This window comes from Canis aureus, chromosome 14, assembly GCF_053574225.1.
Source record: "Canis aureus isolate CA01 chromosome 14, VMU_Caureus_v.1.0, whole genome shotgun sequence".
Lineage (NCBI taxonomy): Eukaryota > Metazoa > Chordata > Mammalia > Carnivora > Canidae > Canis > Canis aureus.
The window spans coordinates 41,353,397-41,377,959 of NC_135624.1; the positions used below are offsets into that span (position 1 = coordinate 41,353,397).

General features: G+C 43.5%; 1 protein-coding gene and 1 long non-coding RNA gene across 9 annotated transcripts; one reads left to right on the plus strand and one right to left on the minus strand.

Annotated features, from left to right (window-relative positions):
* Positions 1-355: 355 nt before the first annotated feature.
* Positions 356-8,856, minus strand: LOC144283529 (uncharacterized). Of its 7 annotated transcripts, XM_077847748.1 has the most exons (7): positions 8,596-8,723; positions 7,739-7,929; positions 6,814-6,885; positions 6,432-6,594; positions 5,930-6,056; positions 5,135-5,248; positions 356-2,740 (listed from the first exon to the last, which is right to left on the minus strand). In XM_077847748.1, exons 2-7 carry the CDS (start codon positions 7,765-7,767, stop codon positions 396-398), a joined length of 2,850 nt encoding a protein of 949 aa, XP_077703874.1. In that variant the 5' UTR covers positions 7,768-7,929; positions 8,596-8,723; the 3' UTR covers positions 356-395. The 7 variants fall into 7 exon arrangements, with proteins under 7 accessions (XP_077703874.1, XP_077703878.1, XP_077703875.1 ...); XM_077847752.1 differs by lacking the exon at positions 6,814-6,885 and having other exon boundaries at positions 6,432-6,524; XM_077847749.1 differs by lacking the exon at positions 6,814-6,885.
* On the plus strand, positions 8,713-18,997 carry LOC144283541 (uncharacterized). Of its 2 annotated transcripts, none has more exons than XR_013352094.1 (4): positions 8,713-8,869; positions 17,653-18,002; positions 18,277-18,409; positions 18,533-18,997. It is a non-coding gene; the product is annotated as an uncharacterized LOC144283541 (long non-coding RNA). The 2 variants fall into 2 exon arrangements; XR_013352093.1 differs by having other exon boundaries at positions 8,723-8,869; positions 17,821-18,002.
* Positions 18,998-24,563: the final 5,566 nt, after the last annotated feature.

A 24,563-nucleotide genomic window follows, 5' to 3' on the forward strand; every position in this document is an offset into this window, starting at 1 on the left:
AATCTGGCTCTATCATGAATCAAAGAGCAAGGATTCCAACTACTTTTCTTGAACCTGAAATAGACAATGAGGAAGGAAAAGCAGGTGGCCCCACAAAGTACCTCAGTGCACCTTAAAGTCTGGTGCTATGAAAACACAATCTTGAGTAAGTGTAATTAAATTGTGATCCTTTAAAATACTCAAGCATAGATCCACCCTCTGAATCTAAGGGATGGCATGTGACCTTGGAATTTTTGCCACATATTTTGGCATCTTGCTTTTAGTTAACAGTGCACTGGGAGACTGTTAAATCACTTAAGACATAAATCTCCAAAATGAAAGCTGTAAAAGTGATGGCTTCCCATCAGTATACTGCTCCTGATGTAAAATAGTGAAGACTTTATTGAATAAAGATGTTATTCTCCATTGTGAACTTTATGGTGCTGAATGGAAGCTGACTGTGCAGTTAAGAGGTCCTCACGTTTAACACACTTATAGGCTTGCTCTCCGGTGTGAGTTTTCTCATGACTAGTAAGAGTTATTCTCTGGCTAAAAGTTTTCCCACATTCATTACACATATAAGGTCGCTCTCCACTGTGAACTCTCTGATGTCGAATAAGGTGAGAGCTTTGTCGGAAGGATTTTCCACATTCAGTGCATTTGTAAGGTTTCTCCCCTGTGTGAATTCTCTTGTGTTGGATAAGGGATAAACGTGCACTGAAGGCTTTCTCACATTCATTGCAAATATAGGGCTTCTCTCCAGTGTGAATCCTCTGATGCTGAATAAATTGTGAATGCTGACTGAAGGCCTTGCCACACTTCTCGCATTCATAAGGCTTCTCCCCTGTATGAATTCTGTGATGCTGAACAAGAGAGGAACGGACATTGAAGGCTTTCCCACAGTCACTGCACTCATAGGGATTCTCTCCAGTGTGAATCCTTCGATGGCGGACGAGGTGTGCACTCTGGCTGAAGGCTTTCCCACAGTCACCACACTCATAGGGTTTCTCTCCATTGTGTGTTCTCTCATGCTTAATTAGGGTGGATATCTGCCCAAAGGTTTTCCCACACTCATTACACTCATAGGGTTTCTCTCCAGTGTGGCTCCTCTGATGCTGAATGAGGTGCGAGCCCTGGCTAAAGGCCTTCCCACATTTGTGACACTCATAGGGCTTCTCACCATTATGGACCCTCTGATGTTGAACAAGGGAAGAGAGCACACTGAAGGCTTTATCACATTCATTACATTCATAGGGCTTCTCACCATTGTGTGTCCTTTGATGATGAATAAGATTAAAACTCTGGCTGAAGGCTTTTCCACACTCATTACACTCATAGGGTTTCTCTCCAGTGTGAATTCGTTGATGCTGAATCAGATGTCCCTTTTGACTGAACGTTTTCCCACACTCACTGCATCCATAAGGTTTTTCTCCAGTGTGAATTCTCTGATGCTGGATGAGGGACAAGCGAGCACTGAAGGACTTTCCACACTCATTGCAGACATAGGGCTTCTCTCCAGTGTGAATTCTCTTGTGCTGAATGACTTGTGCACGCTGACTGAAGGATTTCCCACATTCATTACACCTATAGGGTTTCTCTCCAGTGTGAATCCTCTGATGAACAATAAGGGTTCGGTTCAGGCTAAAGGATTTCCCACATTCATTGCATTCATAGGGTTTTTCTCCTGTATGAGTTCTCTGATGCTGAATGAGAGATAACCGTGCACTGAAGGCTTTGCCGCACTCAGTACAGTCATAAGGTTTCTCTCCAGAATGAATTCTCTTATGCTGAAGGAGGTGCGAGTGCCTACCGAACGCCTTCCCACATTCCTTACACTCGTATGGTTTCTCTCCACAATGAATTCTCTGATGATGAAACAGGTTAGAACTATGACTAAAGGCTTTTCCACACTGACTACACTCATGAGGTTTCTGCCCACTATGAATTTGAAGATGTTGACTGTAAGATAAATGTGCACACTCACTGCACTCATAAGGCCTTTCTCCTGTGTGAGTGTTATGCTGCTGAATGAAGTAGGAATGGGCCTTGAAAGCTTTGCCACACTCAGCACAGGTATGGGACTCCCCTCCATGGTGAACTTCCTGATGTTGGCTGAGGACAGAGCAGTGGTGGGAAGTTCTTCCACATCCACCACTCTCACAGGGTATCTCTCCAGTGTGACTTCTCTGATGCTGAGACAGAGCTTTGCTTGGGCTGAAAAGTCTTCTACACTTAGTACATTCAAAGGATTTTTCTGGATTGTTAACCCTCTGATTCTCACTGAGAACTGAACTCTGCCTGGGTGCTTTCATGAACAGATCTGTCTGACAAGCTCTTTCTCCTAGATGCAAACACTGGAGATTAATGAGGTCCTGACTTTGTTGAAAGTCATTTACACATGGCACATTCTGGTGGAGACTACCCCCTGTAGATGCTCTATGAAATCTGACAGGGCTTGCATCTACAGTGTAGTCTACCTCCAGAGAACTGGATTTTTGGCCTTTTCCTGCAACAGGGGATTTCACATGTGTCAACGTCACTGGCCTGGAACTGTTCTTCTGGGAGAAGGATTTCTTAAGTTCTTCCTCTGCAGATTTTTTCCTGTAATTCTTTAACTTTCCCTTGGTTTTATTCATCTCTTCAAACTCAGATTCCTTGGAAACATTCCTTACATATTCTGACTTTGCTCTCCGGAACCCCATTGCTTTGGAAATTTCCTGTTTTGGAGTCAATCCTTTCTTTTCCGTCAGAGACTGAAAACCTGAAAGAATGAAGAAAAATGAGTTACTAATATTTTACTATGGGAGAAAGAATTAGAGTATAAATAGGAACATTTGTATGAAACAACTATCTCTTAGGAGGATACTGGACTTTTTTTCTTTTTAAAGATTCTATTCATGAGAGACACAGAGAGAGGCAGAGACATAGGCAGAGGGAGAAGCAGGGCCCCTCTGGGGAGCCTGATGCAGGACTCAATCCCAGGATCCTGGGATCACGACCCGAGCCAAAGGCAGATGCTCAACCACTGAGCCACCCAGGTATCCCTGGAACCTCTCTTTTGTAAACTGGTTATTATTAGAGCTGTAACAGGCTGTTATTTTCAGACTGTTTATCCAGACAAGGAGAGTGAGCTGAAAATGTTGATTAGATGGGGTCTAAAATTGGACTAAGTCATTTTAACAGACTTCAGTGAACTACTCACAGAACTTTAAAGGTATTGACTTTACTACTTTTTTACTATTCTTGACAAGGGGACAAAGGCAATACAATTAGAGAAAGGATTTTTTTTTTTTTTAAACAAATGGGACTGGAACTAGATATCCACTTGTAAAAAATCTTACTTGGTTCCGTAACTCACACCAGACACAAAAATTAACTCAATATGAATCACAGACCCAAATACCTAAAATTTTTAGTTATAAAATTTTCTTCTATAAGAAGAAAATCTTCTGGGTTAAGCAAAGTTTTCTTAGATATGACACCAAAACACAATCCATAAAAGAACAAACTGATAAACTTCATCAAAATTTAATAAAACTTCTAGTCTTCAAAGGACACTGGTAAAAGAACAAAAAGACAAGGCACATAGGGAGAGAAGATCTATGCAAAGCATATATCTGATAAAGGGACTGTATCTGGAACATTCCTACATTTAGAAAGCAACTCTTTAAAACTTAAGAATAAGAAAACAAAAACCCAGTTAAAAAACATGTGAAGACATGCACAGATGCTTCGCCATTGTAAATACACAGAAGGAAAAGAAGCACATGGAAAGATAGTCAAAATCTTTAACTATTAGGAAAATTAAAATTAAAAGTAAAATCACAACGAGATGCCACTATACAACTATCATAGTGGCTAAAATGAAAAAGACTCAACACACCAAGTGTTGATGAGAATGTGGAGAAAATGGAACTCCCATCCATTACTGGTGGGAATGTCAAATGGTGCAACCAGTTTGGAAAACATTCTGGCGGTTTCCTAAAAGTTAAATATACACCTGCCATGTAATCCGGCCATTCTATTACTAGGTATTTATCCAAGAGAAAAGGAATGTATGGTCATACAAAGATCTGTACACAAATGTTCATAGCAGCTTTATTTGTATTAACCCCAAACTAGAAACAACACAAATGTATGTTAAAAGAATTGATAAACAAATTGTGGCATATCCATATAAATAGGATATTAATCAAAATAAATAAAGGAGTTATTGATATATAACAGATAAATATCAAAAGAATTATGTTGGGTCAAAAGATCTCAGACAAAAAAAGGGTACATGCTCTATGATTCCAATGATATGAAATTCTAGAAAATGTAATTCATATTGATAGCAAGCAGATCAGTAACTGGTTCATGACAGAGACGGGAAGGGGTGAGAGGATGGGATTACAAAGAGACAGCAGAGAATTTTGGGGGGTAATGGAATGTCTGCAATCTTGACTGTAGTGAACAGTTTCACACACATATAATGCAGAAATGTTACCAAATTGCACATCTTAAATATGTATAGCATATTATGTGCTTAAGATACCTTAATAAAGCTGTTTCTAAGAGGGGGGAAATTCAGATGGGGTATGGAGTCAGTATGCCAGAGATCCAACCCAGCTCTGTTCCTGGCCAGCTGTGATCTCAGGCCAGCAACCAAATCTCTCCATGCCTCAGAGTTCCTTGGGTACCGACTCTGCGAGGATATGGGAGGACTGTGTAAGTTCACTGTGTCAGCAAAGTGGACTCTGCTCCACTTACTGTGTACTATTTACATTATTTACATGCTCATATCCTTTGCTACACAGGAAGAAACCCTAGCTCATGTTTTTCCCCAAGGCTCTGAATCAGCCTGGGAACTCTGAGTGAGCAATAGCAGGAGTGAGTCTGGGTCGATGGCATGTCTCTGGATGGTCTTTCTAAGCAGCTAAGGAACAGCTGGCCAGCAAGGCCTGAGAAGGAGTGGATGATATACCTGAGCTCCTTTCTGGGATTGAAAGAGCATTTTGTAGGGTAAAGGAAACATAAACTCACTTATGGGTAAAAAATAGGGGTATTAACACAGAAAAAAGAGAAAAGAGGTAGACATGGAGAAGAGGGAAAGCAAAGCCCCAGCACCTGCCAGTAGGGGCAGGGGAGCATGGAGGCATTCCTGGAGACTCACTTTCACTCTCATGACTCCGGATCCAGCTCTCCTCAATTTTCGCTGAGTATGGGGCCCATGGCTCTTCCCCCTTCTCTAGCCTGGAGATGACATCAGGTTTCGAACCTTGAAGTCCTGCTCCAGAGAAAGGAAGCAAGGCTGACAATTCATCCAAGTCCAGGACAGGATGGCCCCATGGGTGGCACTTGTGTGCTGGTCATGACCTCCCCTGCCCCTATCTGTAAACCGAGGAGACAGATGCAGGCCTCTGCCCCAGCTGAAGAAAAGTTAAACCCAGCTCTTTGGGGGATAAGGATAAGGGACAGAGTTGGGGCCTGCACACATTATGCTAGAAGATTTCATAAGAGTGTCTTGGTGTTGATGTCCACAAGGACTAAAGGGAAGCAGCATATTCTGGTGTAAGGGAGGGCTCTGAAACCAAATGGATTCAAATCCCAGATCTGCCCCTGACCGCCTGTGTGAACTTAAGAAAGTGAGGATCTTTGTCATTTTTGGATTCAGTTATAAACCATTTAACCCAACATCAACCTTGAAGATACATTATGATTAACTGGGGATATGAATATACTTAGGGTTCAATGAATGCTATTCCTCTTCCATATTTCCTACAAGGAAATTGGGGGAGTCCATAGCACTGACTATCCTCTCCTCTGTGCAGACAAGGCCCACTTGAGTCCAGGGTCAGAAATGCTTTATATTTGGGCCCCGAGGGGAAGATGCCCCTGAGCTTTGAGCCTAACCCCAGTCCTATTCACTAGCAAGGAACCCAGAGCTGAACTTCAGAAAGGGCCTTACCCAGTGAGATCAGGTTCCTGTAGGTCTCCAGCATCACATCACTGTAGAGGCCCCTTTGAGCAGGGCCCAGACGGCCCCACTCCTCCCGGGAGAGTAGCACAGCCACGTCTTCAAAGGAAACCAAAACCTGGAATGACAATATTTTGTTGCATCTCCAGGGTCAGGCCCAGGGTGGTCCTGGGGTGGGGAGGACCCACTAGGCTCATCATGGGCAAAACCCCTTTGAACACATGTACCAGGCTACTGTCCTCACAAGAGTGGGCTCTTTGAGACCAGTACCATTTTGACTTGTCTTTGTCTGCCCAACTGCTGCCCTCTACTGCCCAGAGATTGGGAAGAGAGCGTGAAGCACATTTCAGGGACTTGAACTCAGGGACTGAGGACATTGGTGAAGAAAGGGAGCCATCTACCCTCTGGGACCAGCTTTTCAGAAAGAACCTTGAAGACATTCCAGCCAAGAAAGCAAAGGCTACCGAGGGATATCTCCATGAGGACCACTCACCTGGGACCCAGCAGGAAGGAGCTGCTTGACGGCCATCATTGGATCTCTTAGCTCATCCCAAGGAGGTGGGTGAAATGGCAGGTGGAGGGAAGACTGTAAAGGAATTTGACCAGCCTGCTTTTCACAGCAACACTGAGACTTCCATGCCTGGGTCTCAAGAGGTCTATAGTAGCAGAGAAGCAGAGACCAAGTTTGGGGATGCCAGAAAGCCCTGGGAAGGGCAGATGGACTAAGCACCCAGTGATCTCTGAGACTATATCCCCTTGTCCACCATGAGGCCTCCCCAGCAGCCTCCAGTACAAACAGCATCCTAAGTCCACCACATAATGGCTCCTGTGGGGAACCTGGCTGGGGTGGACAATAGGCTTCATCCCAGGCCCACCTCAGAAGTCCTGGAGAGTGGGCAAACAGCTCAGAACAACCAGGCTCCTCCTCTAAGGCAGGGTACAAGCAACTAGGGAGGTTGACAGACAAGATACCTGAGTCAGGTGATGATAGATGATAAAGGATAGAAAAATTACACAGCATGAGGGCAATAATTGGTGGTAGGAGATACTTTACACAAGATGGCCAGGGAAGGCACCTTTTATAAATCAACATCAAAGGAAACATTCAGATGGAGTGAGGGCAGGTACCACGTGGCATTAAAGGAGATACATCCCAGGAAGGGGAATGCATGGGTGTAAAGGCTGTGAGGTGGAAGCCCACTCTGTGTGTTCATGTAAGGGCAAGGAGGCCAGAAGGGCTGAAGTGCAGTAGGGGAGAGCAAGGGAGAGGAGAGTAGGGTGCCCCATAGGCTGTAGGACTTGGGCTTTTCTCTGAATGAGATTGGAAGCATCTGGAAGATCTAGGCAATGATATGACCTGCCATGTGGCCTCTACAGCTGCTGTTTTGAGAACAGACTGGGGGTGGAGGTGGGGGGGGTAAGGATGTAAATAGGAAGACCTTTTAGAAGGCTCTAACAATAATCCACAGAGATGACAGTATCTTGCACTAGAATGGTGGGAGCAGGTGATAAGTGGTCAGATTCTAGATGCATTTCAAAGGTGTAGTTAATACGATTTGCTGATGAATGAGACCTGAAATGAGATACCAAGATTTCTGGCCTAAGCTACTAAAATATTGAAATTTCCATTCACTCAGAGGGATATGACTGCAGGAGTACATCTGAAGGGTAAAAATTAAAAGTTGTTTTTTGTACATGTCGTATTTAAGATGCCTGTCAGATTCACAAGTGGAGAATCAGAGCTTTTGGATATACTGATCCAAAATTCAAGAGAAACGCTGAAGCTGGCTTGGTACGTACCCTGGGAAATGTCTGTATACAGGTGACATTTAGAAGCACCTACTGGGGGGAATCCCCGGGTGGCTCAGCGATTTAACACCTGCCTTGGGCCCAGAGCGTGATCCTGGGTCCCGGAATCAAGGCCCATGTCGGGCTCCCTGCAGGGAGCCTGCTTCTCCCTCTGCCTGTGGCTCTGCCTCTCTGGGTCTCTCCTGAATAAATAAATAAAATCTTAAAAAAAAAAAAAAAAAGAACCACCTATTGGGTTTTACCTTAGGCTGACAGGTGACTTGAGGGCCGTCCCTCCCAGGAAAGTCTTCCCCAACAGCCTGATACAAAGCCAGCTCCCCCGTCCACAGCGTCGCGCCCCAGGCATCGCACCGCGTGCCACGAGCGGACCTGCTCCGCCTTCGCTCCCAGACGACACGGAAGCGCGGAACGCTGCTGCTGGAAGCTAACGGGGCGGACACCTCAACACACCACCGATTGGTGCAAACGTCTCAGATAAGTGATTTAAGACGACATTACCGCCACTCATCTAAGTGACCAACTTGACAAACGAAGACAGTGCACTGCACGGTATCTGCACGGCGTTGGCGAACATCCGACACGATCACCGCCCAGCCCTCGCTGAACGCTGCGCGGTGACCTGCCGCCCGGCCCTCCCCGGCGCCCCCCGCCGCCTCCATCCCCCGACTTCGCCCCGACCTCGCCCCTCCTGACGCCTTCCCCAACCAGCGGCCGCCCCGCCCCCCACGGCGGCTTTGCTCGGGGCTTTCCGCCGCCCCCCGCCTGCCTCTCGCCCCGCGCGCTCCGCACCCGGCGCCCCCCAGGGCCGCTCCGACGCCTCTGCGCCCACCGCCCGGGCTCCCACTCACTCGGCTCGGACTCGGGGCAGGTGCGCCTCGCGGACGCCGGACCCGGGAGCCCGAAGCGGCCGGGCCGGAAGTTGCCGCCCCGAACTTCCGCCGCGGCCTCCAGCTCGCCACCAATCGGATGCCCGGCTCCGGCGGCCGCTCTAGCCGCGCAGAGGACTCTGTGCTCCGGGTCCCGGGTCGGACTCGGGCCGGAAGTAGGCGGCTCCGCGGGGTGGGCTCGCTGCCATGGGAAACTCCTGAAGAAAGGAGAAGGAGCGGAGAAGGAATAGAAAGGGTGAAACAAAGTCTTTTATTTTTCTTATTTCTAACTAATCCAAAAGATTATTGTTTTTCAAAGTAACAACAGCAATAGTATGTCGGGTTGTTACAGCACATGGATGAACGACATGCGGTGTCGGGGGCCGGGGAGACGACCAGGGAGGGATGCTGGTTGTAAGCACCCGCGCTTCCTATGAAGCAGTGAGTTACTTGAAAGGGGCTCAGGCTAACTGTAAATATATATTGCAACCGCTAACATATTTTTCAAGGAAGTATAAATGATATGCTAAATAGAAATTGGAATTAAATAAGATGTCCAGTTAAACTAGAGAAGGCAGAAACAGGGAAAGACTTTTTCTTTTCTTTTCTTTTTCTCTTTCTTAAAGTAGGCTCCACGACCAATGTGGGGCTTGAACTCATCACCCTGAGATCCAGAGTCCCGTGCTCTCCAGACTGAGTCAGTCAGCCACCCTGGGAAATTTTTTTTTTTAAAGGAACAAATGCAATGAATGAAAAACGGTTGCAAACATGCTGTATATTAACCTATACTCTTCTCAAGCTCTCATGGAACAGTCATAAAAATAAACCACATTCTGAGCCATAGAACACATCTTAGCAAACTTAAAAGGATAGAAATAATACAAAACATGGTCTCAAACCACAGTGAAATTAAGCTAGACATCAATAACAGAAAGATAGATAATCCCAAAATATTTGCAGATTAAACAATACACATGTAAAGGACAAATGGTTAAAAGAACATCTCAAGAAAAACTCTTAAATGTTTTAAACTAAATAGAGGTTAAAATCCAAGTTATCAAAATGTGTAGATATCAACAAACAGATTCCAAAGTTTGTAAGGAAAGGCAAAAGAGGGACGCCCGGGTGGCTCAGCTGTGCAGCGCCTGCCTTCCGCCCCGGCGTGACCCCGGGATCCTGGGATCAACTCCGCATCAGGTCCCTGCAGGGAGCCTGCTTCTCCCTCTGCCCGTGTCTCTGCCTCTCTCTCTCTGTGTCATCAATCAATCAATCAATCTTTTTTTAAAAAAGGAAAGGCAAAAAGACTCAATAGCTAACAGAATACTGAAGAACAACAAAATCTAAGCACTGATTCTACCCAACTTTAAAACTCTGTATAAAGCTACAGTAATCCAGGCAGTGTGGTGTTGATGAAACAGGAGACAAATAGATTAATGGAGCCGAATACAGAGCCCTGAAATAGACTCCCACAAAGAGAGTCGATTGATTTTTGATACAAGAGAACAGTTAATGGAGAAAGGATAGTTTTTTTTAAGTGACTTTATTTATTTTTAAGATTATATGTATTTTTTTTAGATTATATGTATTTATTTGAGAGAGGGAGGACACATGCTTGAGAGAGCATGAGCAGGGGGAGGGGCAGAGGGAGGAGCCAACTCCCCCCTGAGCAGGGAACCTTATGTGGGGCTCTATCCCAGGACCCCAGGATCATGACCTGAGCTGAAGGCCGATGCTTTGTCACCCAGGCACCCCTAAAGTTATTTAAAAACTGCTGTGCAGGGGATGCCTGGGTGGCTTAGTGGTTAAGCCCCGCTTTCAGCCCAGGGCCTGATCCTGGAGTCCCTAGATCGAGTCTGGTGGGGCTCCCTGCATGGAGCCTGCTTCTCTGTCAGCCTGTGTCTCTGCTTCTTTCTCTCTGTGTCTCTCATAAATAAATAAAATCTTTAGGGATCCCTGGGTGGCGCAGCGGTTTGGCGCCTGCCTTTCGCCCAGGGCGTGATCCTGGAGACCCGGGATCGAATCCCACATGGGGCTCCCGGTGCATGGAGCCTGCTTCTCCCTCTGCCTGTGTCTCTGCCTCTCACTCTCTCTCTCTGTGTGACTATCATAAATAAATAAAAATTAAAAAAAAATAAAATCTTTAAAAAACCCCACAAACTGCTATGGAATTTTAAGTTCACAGCAAAATTAAGCAAAGAGTAGGGAGATTTCCTATGTACCCCTGCTCCCACATATAAACAGCCTTCCCTACTATCAAATTCCCACACTAGGGTTGAACATTTCATTTATTGATCGTTAATTATGTCCCTAACATGGGGCTTGAAGTCAACCCTGGGATCAAGAGTCCATGCTTCATTGATGGAGCTAGCCAGGGGCCCCTACAGTCAAACATTTGTACAATCTTTGAACATATATTGACACATCATTCTCACTCAAAAGTCCACAGTTTACATTAGGGTTCACTCTTGCTGTTGTAATTCTGTGGGCTTTGAAAACTGTATAATGATATGTATTTACCATTAGAATATTGTACAGAATAGTTTCACTATCCTAAAAAATCTTCTGTGCTTCACCGATTTATCTTGTACCATCACTTAAAATGATAGTTTACCCCAAGTATATAAAAATCTAGGTGCAAAATTATTTTCTCTTAGCACTATGAATATATTATTCTATTGTTTTCTTATTTCCAGTGTTATTATTAACAGGTCTGATATTAATTATAATATTTTTCTTTTGTAAGTAATAATCTCTCTAAAAGATTTTGAGATATTTTTCTTTTTATATTCTTAAATTTCACTACAGTGTATCTAGTGCATGTGTTTTTTCTTTCTTTCATGTTTGACACTCAGAGCCATTTTGTCTGAGGTTGCTGATCCTTTATTCCAAGTCACATTAAAAATATTTATCTTCCATTTCTTTTTTCTTTTTTTTTTTATTTATGATAGTCACAGAGAGAGAGAGAGAGAGAGGCAGAGACACAGGCAGAGGGAGAAGCAGGCTCCATGCACCGGGAGCCCGATGTGGGATTCGATACCGGGTCTCCAGGATCGCGCCCTGGGCCAAAGGCAGGTGCCAAACCGCTGCGCCACCCAGAGTTCCCTATTTTTTCTTTTAAATATCAATTTTGATACTTCTATTTTCATCTTTCCTATCACTCAGATTTTTTTTTCTTTTTTAAGGTAGGCTCCATGTCCAGTATGGAGCTGAACACAGGGCTCGAACTCATGACCTTGAGGTCAAGACCTGAGCTGAGATCAATAGTTGGAGACTTAACTGACTGAGCCACCCAGGAACCCCACAATTTTTTAAAAAAATTTTACCTGCCTTCATTCTTTCTGGTGTTTTATTTTCTTTTCTTTTTATAAAATATTTTATTTATTTATTCATGAGAGAGAGAGACAGGCAGAGGGAGAAGCAGGCTCCATGCAGGGAGCCCGACGTGGGACTCGATCCTGGGACTCCAGGATCACACCCCAGGCCGAAGGCAGGTGCTAAACCACTGAGCCACCCAGGGATCCCTCTTTCTGGTGTTTTCTAGAGAGTTCTTCAACTTTGATCTTCTGTCTCACTGATGTGTTTTCAATTACATTATTTCTACTACTTATCCCAGCTATAGTGTTCTTTATTTCAAATGTTAGTTTTCATATTCAGTAGTTCCACTTGGTTTATTATTAGTGCTTCTTTGTGTCAATAATATCATTTTATGTCTTTACAGATATTCACTTTATTTTAATTTTTTTTTATTTATTTATGATAGTCACAGAGAGAGAGAGAGAGAGGCAGAGACATAGGCAGAGGGAGAAGCAGGCTCCATGCACCGGGAGCCCGATGTGGGATTCGATCCCGGGTCTCCAGGATCACGCCCTGGGGCCAAAGGCAGGCGCCAAACCGCTGTGCCACCCAGGGATCCCTACAGATATTCACTTTATTTTAAATTCTAGTTCTGCTGTTCTATTAATTTTAATTCATCTAGTAGAGTTTGTACAGTTTGCTCCTATCTTTTATCATGATTGTGATTCAAAGATGTCTGAAACTTCTGCCTGTAAATTCATTTCCGGGTGACCAGTGCTCAGTCTCTAGATTATGTCACACCTAGTGACTTAAAAGAGGAAGAAGCATGTATCATAGTAGAGATACAGCTCACAATCTGCCTCCTTACTGACCCTCACCAGATGCTCATGCCTCTTGGGGGAACCTCCCTATATCTTCTCTTTTCATTAGTTATTTTTTAAAAAGATTTATTTATTTGAGAGAGAGGGAGAGAGAGAGGGAGAGAGTCCTCAAGCAGACTCCCCTGAGTGTGGAGCCTGATACAGGTCTCAATCCCCAGGACCCTGAGATCGTGATCTGAACCAAAATCAAGAGTCGGGTGCTCAACTGACTAAGCCACCAGATGCCCTGGCACTCGTCTTTTGAAAGAACTTATCTCCTGTAGTTGGAATCACCTGATTTTAGGGCTGTGGCCATCAAGAAGGTGATATAGAATATTCAGGGGTTAACTAGGTTCTGGTGACTCCTGATATAACTCCACTGGACTGCATGCTGCTAGGATTGTGTTTGTGTGTATAAGCCTGTTATGGGCTGAATTGTATCTCCCCCTCAACTCCAGAAGTCCTAGTCCCAGTACATCACAATATCACCTAATTTGGAAATCGGGCCATTGCAGATATAATTAGTTAAGATGAGGTCATACTGAAGTAGGATGGGTCTTAATCCAATTTGGCGTCCTTGTAAGAAGATGGCCATCTGAAGACAGACACAAGAAGATCATGGGAAGACCAAGGCAGAACAAGCCAAGTTATGCAAGTCAAGGAATGCCCAAGACTGCCAGGAAACAACCAGAAATTAGGAAGATGCAAGAAGGGATTTCCTTACAGATTTGAGAGGGAGCATAGCCCTACTAACATCTTGGACCTGTACTTTTACCCCCCAGAGTTGTGAAAGATAGATTCCTGTTGCTTTAAGCCACATGAGTTGTGATATTCTGCAATGGCAACCCCAGGGGGCCAATATACATCTTCACAGTGGTGAGGGCACAGGTAGCAATCTTCTCAAGGTAGTGAGGTGGGGAAGAAAAGGGCACAGTTCAAGAGCTTCCTTCCATCACCAGGGCCTGGGTCACTACTCCAGGGTTTCAGTTCTTCCCAAATTTTTCCTCTCCCAAGATAGTTCTTTAGTTCTTATAGCACTTACTTTTCTCCCCCAGTGCCATATACTTTTTGTTTACTTCTGTATGAAAGTAAGATCATGGACTCAGAATTTAGAATTATACTGTTTCTAACCAAAAATATGCAAGTAGAAAGTAAATAGGCTCCCACCAGTTGGATACTGGGAGGCCATCACACCTCAGTTTCTTAGTTTGTTAAAATGATGTTCCTTCTACACACAGTTACAGTCTAAGACAAAACACCTTCTCCAAGAATGCCTTATGGTCAGTAGTGTCTTGTGACATTTGTATGGAGAAAGGAATCACTCAAGCAAGAGGGGAGTGGGCTTCCTGACAGTAAGACAGGGAATAGGAAAGCTTGCATGACTTGTGGGGCTGGAGGTGGGGGGAAGCAGTCTTGTAGACATAAATTAGATCACTTCAAAAAGACTGAGATCTGATATTATATCTTTAAAAGGGGAAATTATGTTTTAAATATTTTATTTATTTATTTTTAGGAGGAGGGTCAGAGGAAAAGGAATGGAGAGTCTTCTTAAGCAGATTCCATGCTGAGGGTGGAGCCTGATGAAGGGTTTGATCTCACAACTCTGAGATCGTGACCTAAGCTAAAACCAAGAGGCAGATGCTTAGCCAACTGCACCACCTAGGTGCCCAGGAGAATAATTTTTTTCAGTAAAACATTTTATAAAAATGTATCATTTGTTGAGAATTTAACTTTCTCTTATAGACATGACATGTTCTACCAATTATGGGGGTAGTTCTTTTTTTTTAAGATTTTATTTATTTATTCATGAAAGAAGATATTCATGAAAGACACAGAGGGAGAGAGGCAGAAACACAGGCAGAGGGAGAAGCAGGCTCCATGCGGGGAGCCCAATGTATGACTCGATCCCAGGCCCGGCATCACACCCTGAGCCGAAGGCAGACGCTCAACTGCTGAGCCACCAGGCGCCCCTGGTATATACAATTTTTCATAGTACTCTCCTATAATACTTTTTGTTTCTGTAGAATTGGTAGTAATGTCCCAATTTTCATTTCTTGATTTTAGTAATTTGAATTTTCTCTCCTATTTCCTTACCTAAAGGAACATACCTATTCATCTACCTAAAGGTTTGTCTACCCTGTTAATCTTCCAAAGAGATACATTTATTTATTTTATTTATTTTTTTAAAGATTTTATTTATTTATTCATGAGAATACACAGAGAGGAGAGAGAGAGAGGCAGAGACACAGGCAGAGGGAGAAGCAGGCTCCATGCAGGGAGCCCGACGTGGGACTTGATCCCAGGTCCCCAGGATCACGCCCTGAGCTGCAGGCGGCGCTAAACCGCTGAACCACTGGGGCTGCCCAAGAAATACATTTAATTTCATTATTTTTCTCTATTGTTTTTCTACTCCCTATTTCTTTTTCTTTTTTTTTTTTTTAATTTATGATAGTCACAGAGAGAGAGAGAGAGAGAGAGAGAGAGAGGCAGAGACACAGGCAGAGGGAGAAGCAGGCTCCATGTACCGGGAGCCCGACATGGGATTCGATCCCGGGTCTCCAGGATCGCACCCTGGGCCAAAGGCAGGTGCCAAACCGCTGCGCCACCCAGGGATCCCTCTACTCCCTATTTCATTTATCTGCTCTAATTTTATTATTTCTTTCCTCCAGAGAGTTTTGAGTTTAGTTTATTCTTCTTTGTTTTGTTCTTGGAGACTTTCTTGGTTCCAAATGTAAGCATTTATACCCATAAATCTCTCCCTTAACACTGTCTTCACTGTGTCCCGAAAGTGTTGGTATTCTTTTACTTTCATTCATTTCTATGTATTTGCCAGTGTCTCTTGTGATTTCTTCTTTTATCCACTGGTTGTTTAACAGTTTGTTGTGTAATTTCCACAAATTCGTTAATTTTCCAGTTTTACTTCTGTTACTGATTTCTAACTTCATCCTATTGAGGTCAGAGAAGATACTTTGAATATCTCTTAAAATCTATTGAGACTTACTTTGTGATCTAACAGAGTTTATCCTGGAAAAATGTCACATGTACACTTGTGAAGAACATGTAGTTTGGTTGGGCAAAGCATTCTATACATGTTTGTTAGATCTAGCTGGCATTTTTTTTTTATTGTTGAATCCTTTACTTCCTCATTTATCTGCTGCATGTTCTATCCATTATTGAAAGTAGGGTATTAGGGACCCCTGGGGGGCTCAGTGGCTGAGCGTCTGCCTTTGGCTCAGGGCATGATCCCGGGACGGGGACGGAGTCCCGCATTGAGCTCCCTGCAGGGAGCCTGCTTCTCCCTCTGCCTGTGTGCCGGCCTCTCTGTCTCTCATGAGTAAATAAATAAAATCTTAAAAAAAGAGAAAGGTATTGAAGTCTCCCAACTATTATTGTAGAATTGTCTATTTCTCTCTTTAATTCTATCAGCTTTTGCCTCATATATTTGATGAGTCTGTTGTTAGTTGCATAAATGTTTATAACTGTTATAACTTCTTTCTGTATTTAACTTTTTATTAATATGTTAATATATTAATAATGTCCTTTGACTCTTGTAAATTTTTTTTAAAAGATTTTATCTATTTATTCATGAGAGACACAGAGAGAGAGGCAGAGACACAGGCAGAAGGACATGCGGGGAGCCCAGGACCTTGGGATCATGCCCCGGGCCCAAGGCAGGTGCTAAACCGCTGAGCCACCCCGGCATCCCGACTCTTGTAAACTTTTGACTTACTGTCCATTTTGTCTGATATTAGTACAATCACCTGGTATCTTTTGATTCCTATTTGCATGGAGTATCTTTTTCCATCCTTTCACTTCACTCTTTTTGTATCTTTGGGTCTAAAGTGAACTCTTGTAGGCAGCACATAGTTCTATCATGTGTTTTTATCCATTCTGGCAATCTTTGTCTTTTCATTGGACAATGTAATCCATTCAGATTTCAGTAACTATTGATAAAGAGGGACTTTTGTCATTTTGCTATTTATTTTATATGCCTTATAGCTTTTTTGTCCATCATTTTCTGTATTACTGTCTTATGTGTTTATCTTTTGTAGTAAAATCCCTTTTTAACTTCTTACTACATATATTTTATAACTCTTTGTTGTTACCGTAGGAATTACATTTAATATCTTTAAGTTAGGGGATCCCTGGGTGGCTCAGCAGTTTAGCGCCTGCCTTTGGCCCAGGGCATGGTCTTGGAGTCCCGGGATTGAGTCCCGTGTCGGGCTCCCGGCATGGAGCCTGCTTCTCCCTCTGCCTGTGCCTCTGCCTCTCTCTTTCTCTGTCATGAATAAATAAATAAATAATCTTAAAAAATTATAATATCTTTGAGTTATAATACTCTAATTTGAATTTATACCAGTTAAACCTCAATAAAAGAAAAGCTCTGCTCTTTACAGTCCTATCCCCACCCTTTTGGTTGTCAATATCACAGTTACATCTTTATACACTGTGTGCCTCAAAACATGAGTAACTATTTTAAATACATTGAATTCTTAAATTACAAAGAGAACAAAATTTGGAGTTGAAAAGCAAAGTTACAATAATAGTAGCTTTCAGACTAATAATATTTTGTTAAAAAATTAGTTTTTTTAATGTGGAAAACAAAAAAGTAGAGTTACAAACCATTGTTACAATACTAGCTTTTATAATTGCCCATGTGTTTACCTTTATTGAAATACTTATTTCTTCATATGACTTCAGGTTATTGTCTAGTGTCCCCTCACTTCGCCCTACAGGACTTCCTTCAGCCTTTCTTGCAGATTAGGTCTAATGGTAACAAACCCCCTCAAGCTTTTGTGTATCTGAGAATGTCTTAATTTTACTTCACTTTTGGACTGTTTGCCAGATATAGGGTTCTTCGATGACATTTTTTTTTTTCTTTTAGCACCTTGAATATATTGGCCCACTGCCTTCTGGTCTCCAAAGTTTCTGATGAGAAATCTGCTGGTATTCTTACTGAGGATCTCTTGTATTCAATGAGCCACTTCTCTTCTGCTCCTTTCAAGATTCTCTTCACTCAGCCAGGATTACTCTGATTATTATTTCTCAACAGATGCAGGAAGCATCACAGGCTACCTCCTGGGCTGCAGCCCTGACTGCCTCCCTGCCTGAGATGCATCCCTTGCTGGGGCGCTGAAATCTATATCTGCCCCATTCAATCCACCTGTTCCTACAATTACCAGGAGGATTCTAGAGAGGAGATGGAGGGAGTTGTCTAATGGAGTGAGTGGTTAGGTAAGATGATTGCCATAGGGCTTACATGACTGACCAAAATGGTCATTCGGGTAATGTCAGATTCAATCCTTGGAAACAATTGACCTTTCTTTTTGGTTTGTTGACTTTTACTTGTGGAGGAAACATTCATGGAAATCTGAAAACATGCAGTTGTTTCCTACTTCCCTTTCTCATTTCAGTCCTTAGCCCATATGCTGGGTAGTGGGAGGCCTGCTGGGCAGACCCCAAGGTCAGGCTTAGGTAGGTTCCCTGGCCCCACACTTTTTCTCCACAGCCTCTCCAGTGCACACACAATACCTGTTGGATGGAGGTGACCTTGTGGTCTGCATCTCACCCTGGAAGCCCATCCCATCCTGGCCGCAGTGAGGGAGCCCCAACACAGACCCGGGCCGGCCCTACTTGCATCGGTGGGTCTGGGGACGTGGTTGTGACCCCAATTCCTGCAACAACCCCAGGCAGCTGGCAACCTACTCTGCCAGCGATGGGAACTTGGCTGCTGACTCTGTTCTGGGTCTGCTGTCCACTTCCAGGTTTCCTCTGAGTCTCCTATGTTCCTGTGTCTCTGGTTCTTTCATTGCCTCCACGAAATAAAGCGGCCATAGATCTTTATTCTCCACCATTCTTCAAAGGTAGCAGCCACAGATCCTGCCTGTCCTCTGCCCCCAACAAACATGGTAGGTTGTGTGTGTGTGTGGGGGGGGGCGGAGGTGTCCCTGTCTATCCTATGCCCCAAAAAACATGGCCCAAGGTACCTTCTGCCGGAAGTCTGGCGCAACAGTTGCTGGGTCAGCTTTCAAGTTTGTGGTTTTGGTGAGAGCCAAAAAAGTTGAACTAACACTAATAAAGATCATCACAGGTTTTAACCAAGTCACTGTGATCAGATAGACTGTTCCAGCCTTCTCAGATGCGCATTGTGATCTCCAAATTACATCTACAGGTGACGAAACTCCACAATGTTGATTCCAACTGCTTTTAGTCTTTTTTTTATATATATATTTTAAATTTTTATTTATTTATGATAGTCACACACACAGAGAGAGAGAGAGAGAGAGGCAGAGACACAGGCAGAGGGAGAAGCAGGCTCCATACACCGGGAGCCTGACGTGGGATTTGATCCTGGGTCTCCAGAATTGCGCCCTGGGCCAAAGGCAGGCGCCAAACTGCTGCGCCACCCAGGGATCCCTAACTGCTTTTAGTCTTAAGGGCAGCCTTACTTGCAAGTTCTAGGGTCACTATATTGCCCCTCTGTGCTAACTGCATTTTTAGTGTCATGATCAGGAGCTACCAAGGATAACCTGAAACATTTAGCAATGTGCACAGTTACTATCGTGTTGTGTGACCAAAGTGTAAAAGTAAATGGATTACTCGATCTTCTTACCTTTGGGCAACTATGCCAGTTATGTGATGAATATGCTAACCGGATAGGAAGGACACACCAGAATGTCCCTGAGGCTCTGGGAAAAGCCCAGAGCCTCAGAGCTTTGGCTTCTGGCATGTGGACCAGGCTATTCACTAGTGACCCTTAGATGAACCTATCAACTGGCAAGTTAGTGAATTTTTTTTTTAATTAATTTTTATTTATTTATTTATGATAGTCACAGAGAGAGAGGCAGAGACACAGGCAGAGGGAGAAGCAGGCTCCATGCACCGGGAGCCCGACGTGGGACTCGATCCCGGGTCTCCAGGATTCGTCCTGGGCCAAAGGCAGGCGCCAAACCACTGCGCCACCCAGGGATCACCCAAGTTAGTGAATTTTAAGGGAGTGTTCAGATTAGTTTGGAAGGAGGTTGGTGTTGGTGAATATTATTGCCCAGGACCATGTGAGGACAGGAGAGATGAGAGGGACCAGGAGGCTGTGGGGTAGCAAAGGGAGGTGGAATGAGGGAAGTGCAGGTGCTCTCTCCCGGTGCTGCCTCATCCACCAGTTCTGATTTACCCTCCAAACAAGCAGACCTGTTTCCTCTTGCTTTGTGCTCCAGGCTGGGATGACCTTCAAGGGCTGTGTCTCTCTCCTTGATGGAGTGGTGCCTTCTAAATCCTGTTCAGTGGGGCTTCTACAGGCACATGACGTAGGAGACCTGCAGGAACCTACTCTTGCAGGGTAAAAACTGCCCTGCAAATCTTAACTGCATCTTAGCTTGATCCTCTCTAAGCATAACTGTGGGTTCTGAAGCTGAGTGATATTTGGGCTCAGGATCCATCAAGGCTTAAGACAAGAGGATGCCTTATCTCTCAGACAGTTTAGTACACTGGGAAGACCATGGGTTTGAAGTCAGACCTGGAGTCAGTTCTGTACTTAGAATCTTGTTCAAGATATTCAAATACTCTGAGCCTTGGTTTCTATTAAGAAGAGAATAATTCCTTTCTTACAGAGTTGTTTAAACAAATGAGAAAAGTATATTGAGTTCCTAATTGAATACCCAGTGTGTAGTAATGAATTAAAAAAAATTCAGTTTCTTCTTTTCCATTGTTAGGGAGAATTTGAAATAGGCTGTCTTTTTTTTGGGGTCCCTGATTTTATACTTTCTTCCTCTTTGAGCTCCTTTGATAACAAGCTTAAACACTCCAATTTCAGGACTCCTGCAAAGATCCAGCATGAAGCCCACACTCAGTGACACTTGATTTGTCAGCATCCCCATTGTTTTATCTGGATTCTTGGTTGTGAGGAAATACTGAAGTTGGGAAACTTGCAGAATCAAGGGAGGTGGTGTAGGAAGCAAGGATGCTTTGGAGGAACAGGGGGCAGCAGGCTCCACATAGCCAGAACTGTCCGCTCCGCTAAGTGAAATTTCTACCAGTGTTCCCTCTGCTTTTCTCTGATTCATGTACATAGGTCACATGTTCTCCCTGACTGGACTGTGGCAGGGAGAGGAAGCTTATGACTCAGCTTCCTAAGAAGACATCTTGATTTATCATCCCTCTAAGATTACACACAGCGGGCAGAGGCAGTTCCCCAAAAAGAAACTGGGTGCTATTAAGAAGGGGGCAGGTGGTGGAGAGCCAAAATACCCATGTGTGCCAACCACAAGACGATCCTTTATCCAAGCACTGTGCCAAGCTCTTTACGTTGTTTCAATTAATTCTGGCAACAAACCAATGAAGGCAGGTGCATCTATTCCCCCCTACTTTACAGGTGAAGAACTTGAGGATCAGAGAGATTAAGTACCTTCTTTAAAGTTTACACATTAAGTGTTAGAGCTGAGATTTGAATGCAGACATTCCTGCTGTTGCAGTAGTGCTTTTGACCACTACACTATACTCCTTTTCTGCTCTCCCATTGAGGAAAGGATACACAAATTTGTTATTTCTCTATACCCAAATATTAGCCTTAACCTATGGTGTGAACTTGTCCTCTGGACTTTTAAAATTATGGCTTCTCTAGAAGCCGCTGTCTCTAACATGTCTTTGTAAACCTAGTGACTGGCACTGGTGCAGATATGATCTGTGTGCCCAAGACACATCATATACTTTCCCATGAGCAGGAATCCTGTGTTCTGACCTGATCATTTCAGCTTGCTAGCAAAAACACTGACTGCAAATAAAAATCATGTCTAATTTGGGAGGTTTAAAAACCAATTAGAGGGATCCCTGGGTGGTGCAGCGGTTTATCGCCTGCCTTTGGCCCAGGGCGCGATCCTGGAGACCCGGGATCGAGTCCCACGTCGGGCTCCCGGTGCATGGAGCCTGCTTCTCCCTCTGCCTGTGTCTCTGCCTCTCTCTCTCTCTGTGTGACTATCATAAATAAATAAAAATTAAAAAAAAAAACCAATTAGAAATAAAGTCAGCAGAGGAATAGCAGATGAGTCAGGAAAGGGTGAATAGAACTGGATTAATCAGAGGTCATTCATGAGGAAAGTAAAAATATTGACAAACCTAAGACATTTATTCATTAAGAAGGCATGTTAAAATTTCAAGATTAACCGTAAAAGAATAGAAATACAGTATGTCATCTCCAAGCTTGAAGAGAAACACTGAGGGGGATCTCTGGGTGACTCGGCGGTTTAGAGCCTGCCTTCGGCCCAGGGTGTGATCCTGGAGACCTGGGATCGAGTTCCACGTTGGGCTCCCTGCAGGGACCCTGCTTCTCCTTCTGCCTGTGTCTCTGCCTCTCTCTCTCTCTCTCTCTCTGTGTCCTTGTGAATAATAAAATCTTTAAAAAAAGAGAGAGAGAGAGAGAAACACAAAGAGAAAGAAACCCTCATCAATTCGAAGTTAGGTGAGAAATGAATTTGCATGGATGTATTTCAGAGCTCTGCAGTGTGTTCCACTAGGCTTTTGTATATCTGGGATCCCTGGGTGGCACAGCGGTTTGGCGCCTGCTTTTGGCCCAGGGCGTGATCCTGGAGACCCGGGATCGAATCCCACGTCGGGCTCCCGGTGCATGGAGCCTGCGTCTCCCTCTGCCTGTGTCTCTGCCTCTCTCTGTGTGTGTGTGTGACTATCATAAATAAATAAATAATTTTTAAAAAAGGCTTTTTGTATATCTCTTTTTTAAAATTACTTTTTGTATATCTCTAATGCCAATCTGCTTAACTGCCAATCTTTACAATAAGTCTGATAATATAAAGGGATGCCCACTCTCACTACTGTTGTTTAACATAGTGCTGGAAGTCCTAGCCTCAGCAATCAGACAACAAAAAAGAAAGGGCATCCAACTTGGCAGAGAAGAAGTCAAAGTCTCACTCTGCAGGTGACATGACTTTCTATGTAGAAAACCCAAAAGACTCCACCAAAAAATTACAAGAACTGATATAAGAATTCAGCAAAGTCGCAGAATATAAAATCAATGCACAGAAGTCAGTCACATTTCTTTTTTTTTTTTTTTAAAGATTTTATTTATTCCTGAGAGAGAGAGAGAGGCAGACAGAGACACAGGCAGAAGGAGAAGCAGGCTCCATGCAGGAAGCCGGATGTGGGACTCAATCCTGGGACTCGAGGACTACACCTTGAGCCAAAGGCAGACGCTCAACCACTGAGCCACCCAGGCATCCCAGTCAGTCACATGTCTATACACTAACAATGAGGCAGAAGAAAGAGAAATCCAAGAATTGATCCCATTTACAATTGTACCCAAACCGATAAAATACCTAGGAATAAACCTAACCGAAGAGGTAAAGGATCTGTACTCTGAAAACTATAGAATACTCATGAAAGAAACTGAGGAAGACACAAAGGAATGGAAAAATATTTCATGCTCATGGATTAGAAGAACAAATATTGTTAAAATGCCTACATCCATGCAAATGTGGAAATGAACTTTAAACAGATCTCAATTCCTGCAGATCTCAATTCCACAAATGAGGTTAGAAAAGTTGATTATGCATATTTTAAAAAACAAAACTGAATTTATATTACGAAAGACACAAAAATCACTTCCAGACTAAAAGTTTGAATATGAAAGGGAAAGACATAAAATTTATAACAGAGGAGGTTATCTCTATGATCCCAGGTTAACAAAAGGCTTGTAAGACGTAAAGAGGGAAAGTAAAATATTGATACATTTAATACTGTTAAAAATAAGAATTTCTAGGGCACCTGGCTGGCTCAGTGGTTGAGCATCTGCATCTGCCTTTGGCTCAGGTCGTGACCCCAGGGTCCTGGGATCGAGTCCTACATTGGGCTCCCTAGAGGGAGCCTGCTTCTCCCTCTGCCTGTGTCTCTGCCTCTTTCTCTGTGTCTCTCATGAATAAATAAATAAAATATTTAAAAAATAAAAATAAGAATTTCTTTTCATCAGGGCGCCTGAATGGCTCAGTCTGTTAAGCGCCTGCCTGTCTGCTTTCGGCTCAGGTCATGATCCCTGAGTCCTGGGGTACAGCCCAGTGTTGGGCTCCCTGCTCAACAGGGAGTCTCCTTCTTCCTCTGCTCCCCCTTCAGTCTTGCGCTCTCTCTCACTCTGTCAAATAAATAAAAAACAAAAACAGATGTTAAAAAAGAATTTCTTTTCATCAAAGTGTACTATAATGAAAGTGAAAAAACCCTATAACGCAGCTTTTCTGCTCAAGATATGGAGAAATACCTGAACAGAGGAGACAGACAAGAATATTCCTAGTGCATTGTTTATAATAGAAAAAGTGTAAGAAACTCAGGTGTTTATTCTTGGGTTTCCTTATACAGTGGAATATTTATTATCATCACGTCGTCACTGAAGACAGTGAAGTACAATGGTATGCTGCAACAGGGATAATCCTCATAAATTCATTGAGAAAAACAAACTTAAGAACACATATAGAATGATTTAATGTATGTAAAGTTCAAAACATGCAAAACTAGGCAGTATTGTTTAGAAATCCGTACTTATGTTGTATACACATGCAGAAGTCCTGAAAGACATTGATAATGTTCTGTTTCTTCAACTGGATGATAGTTATGTGCATTTTTATGACTTTTACCTTCAAATATGTTTATATATACAATCTTCATTTTTTAAAAGATATTTATTTATTTATTTATTTATTTATTTATTTATTTATTTATGAGAGACACAGAGACAGAGAGAGAGAGGCAGAGACACAGGCAGAGGGAGAAGCAGGCTCCATGCAGGGAGCCCGATGTGGGACT

Excerpts from the sequence above, each read along its gene's own strand:
- LOC144283529 (XM_077847747.1), bottom strand. The coding sequence starts at position 7,043 with ATGTTTCCTTTGATGTTGATTTATAAAAGGTGCCTTCCCTGGCCATCT. Across the intron at positions 6,595-6,813 it reads CACTCTCCAGGACTTCTGAG|ACCTCTTGAGACCCAGGCAT; the intron begins GTGGGCCTGGGA and ends CTGCTACTATAG. Across the intron at positions 2,741-5,134 it reads CCGGAGTCATGAGAGTGAAA|GTTTTCAGTCTCTGACGGAA; the intron begins GTGAGTCTCCAG and ends TCATTCTTTCAG.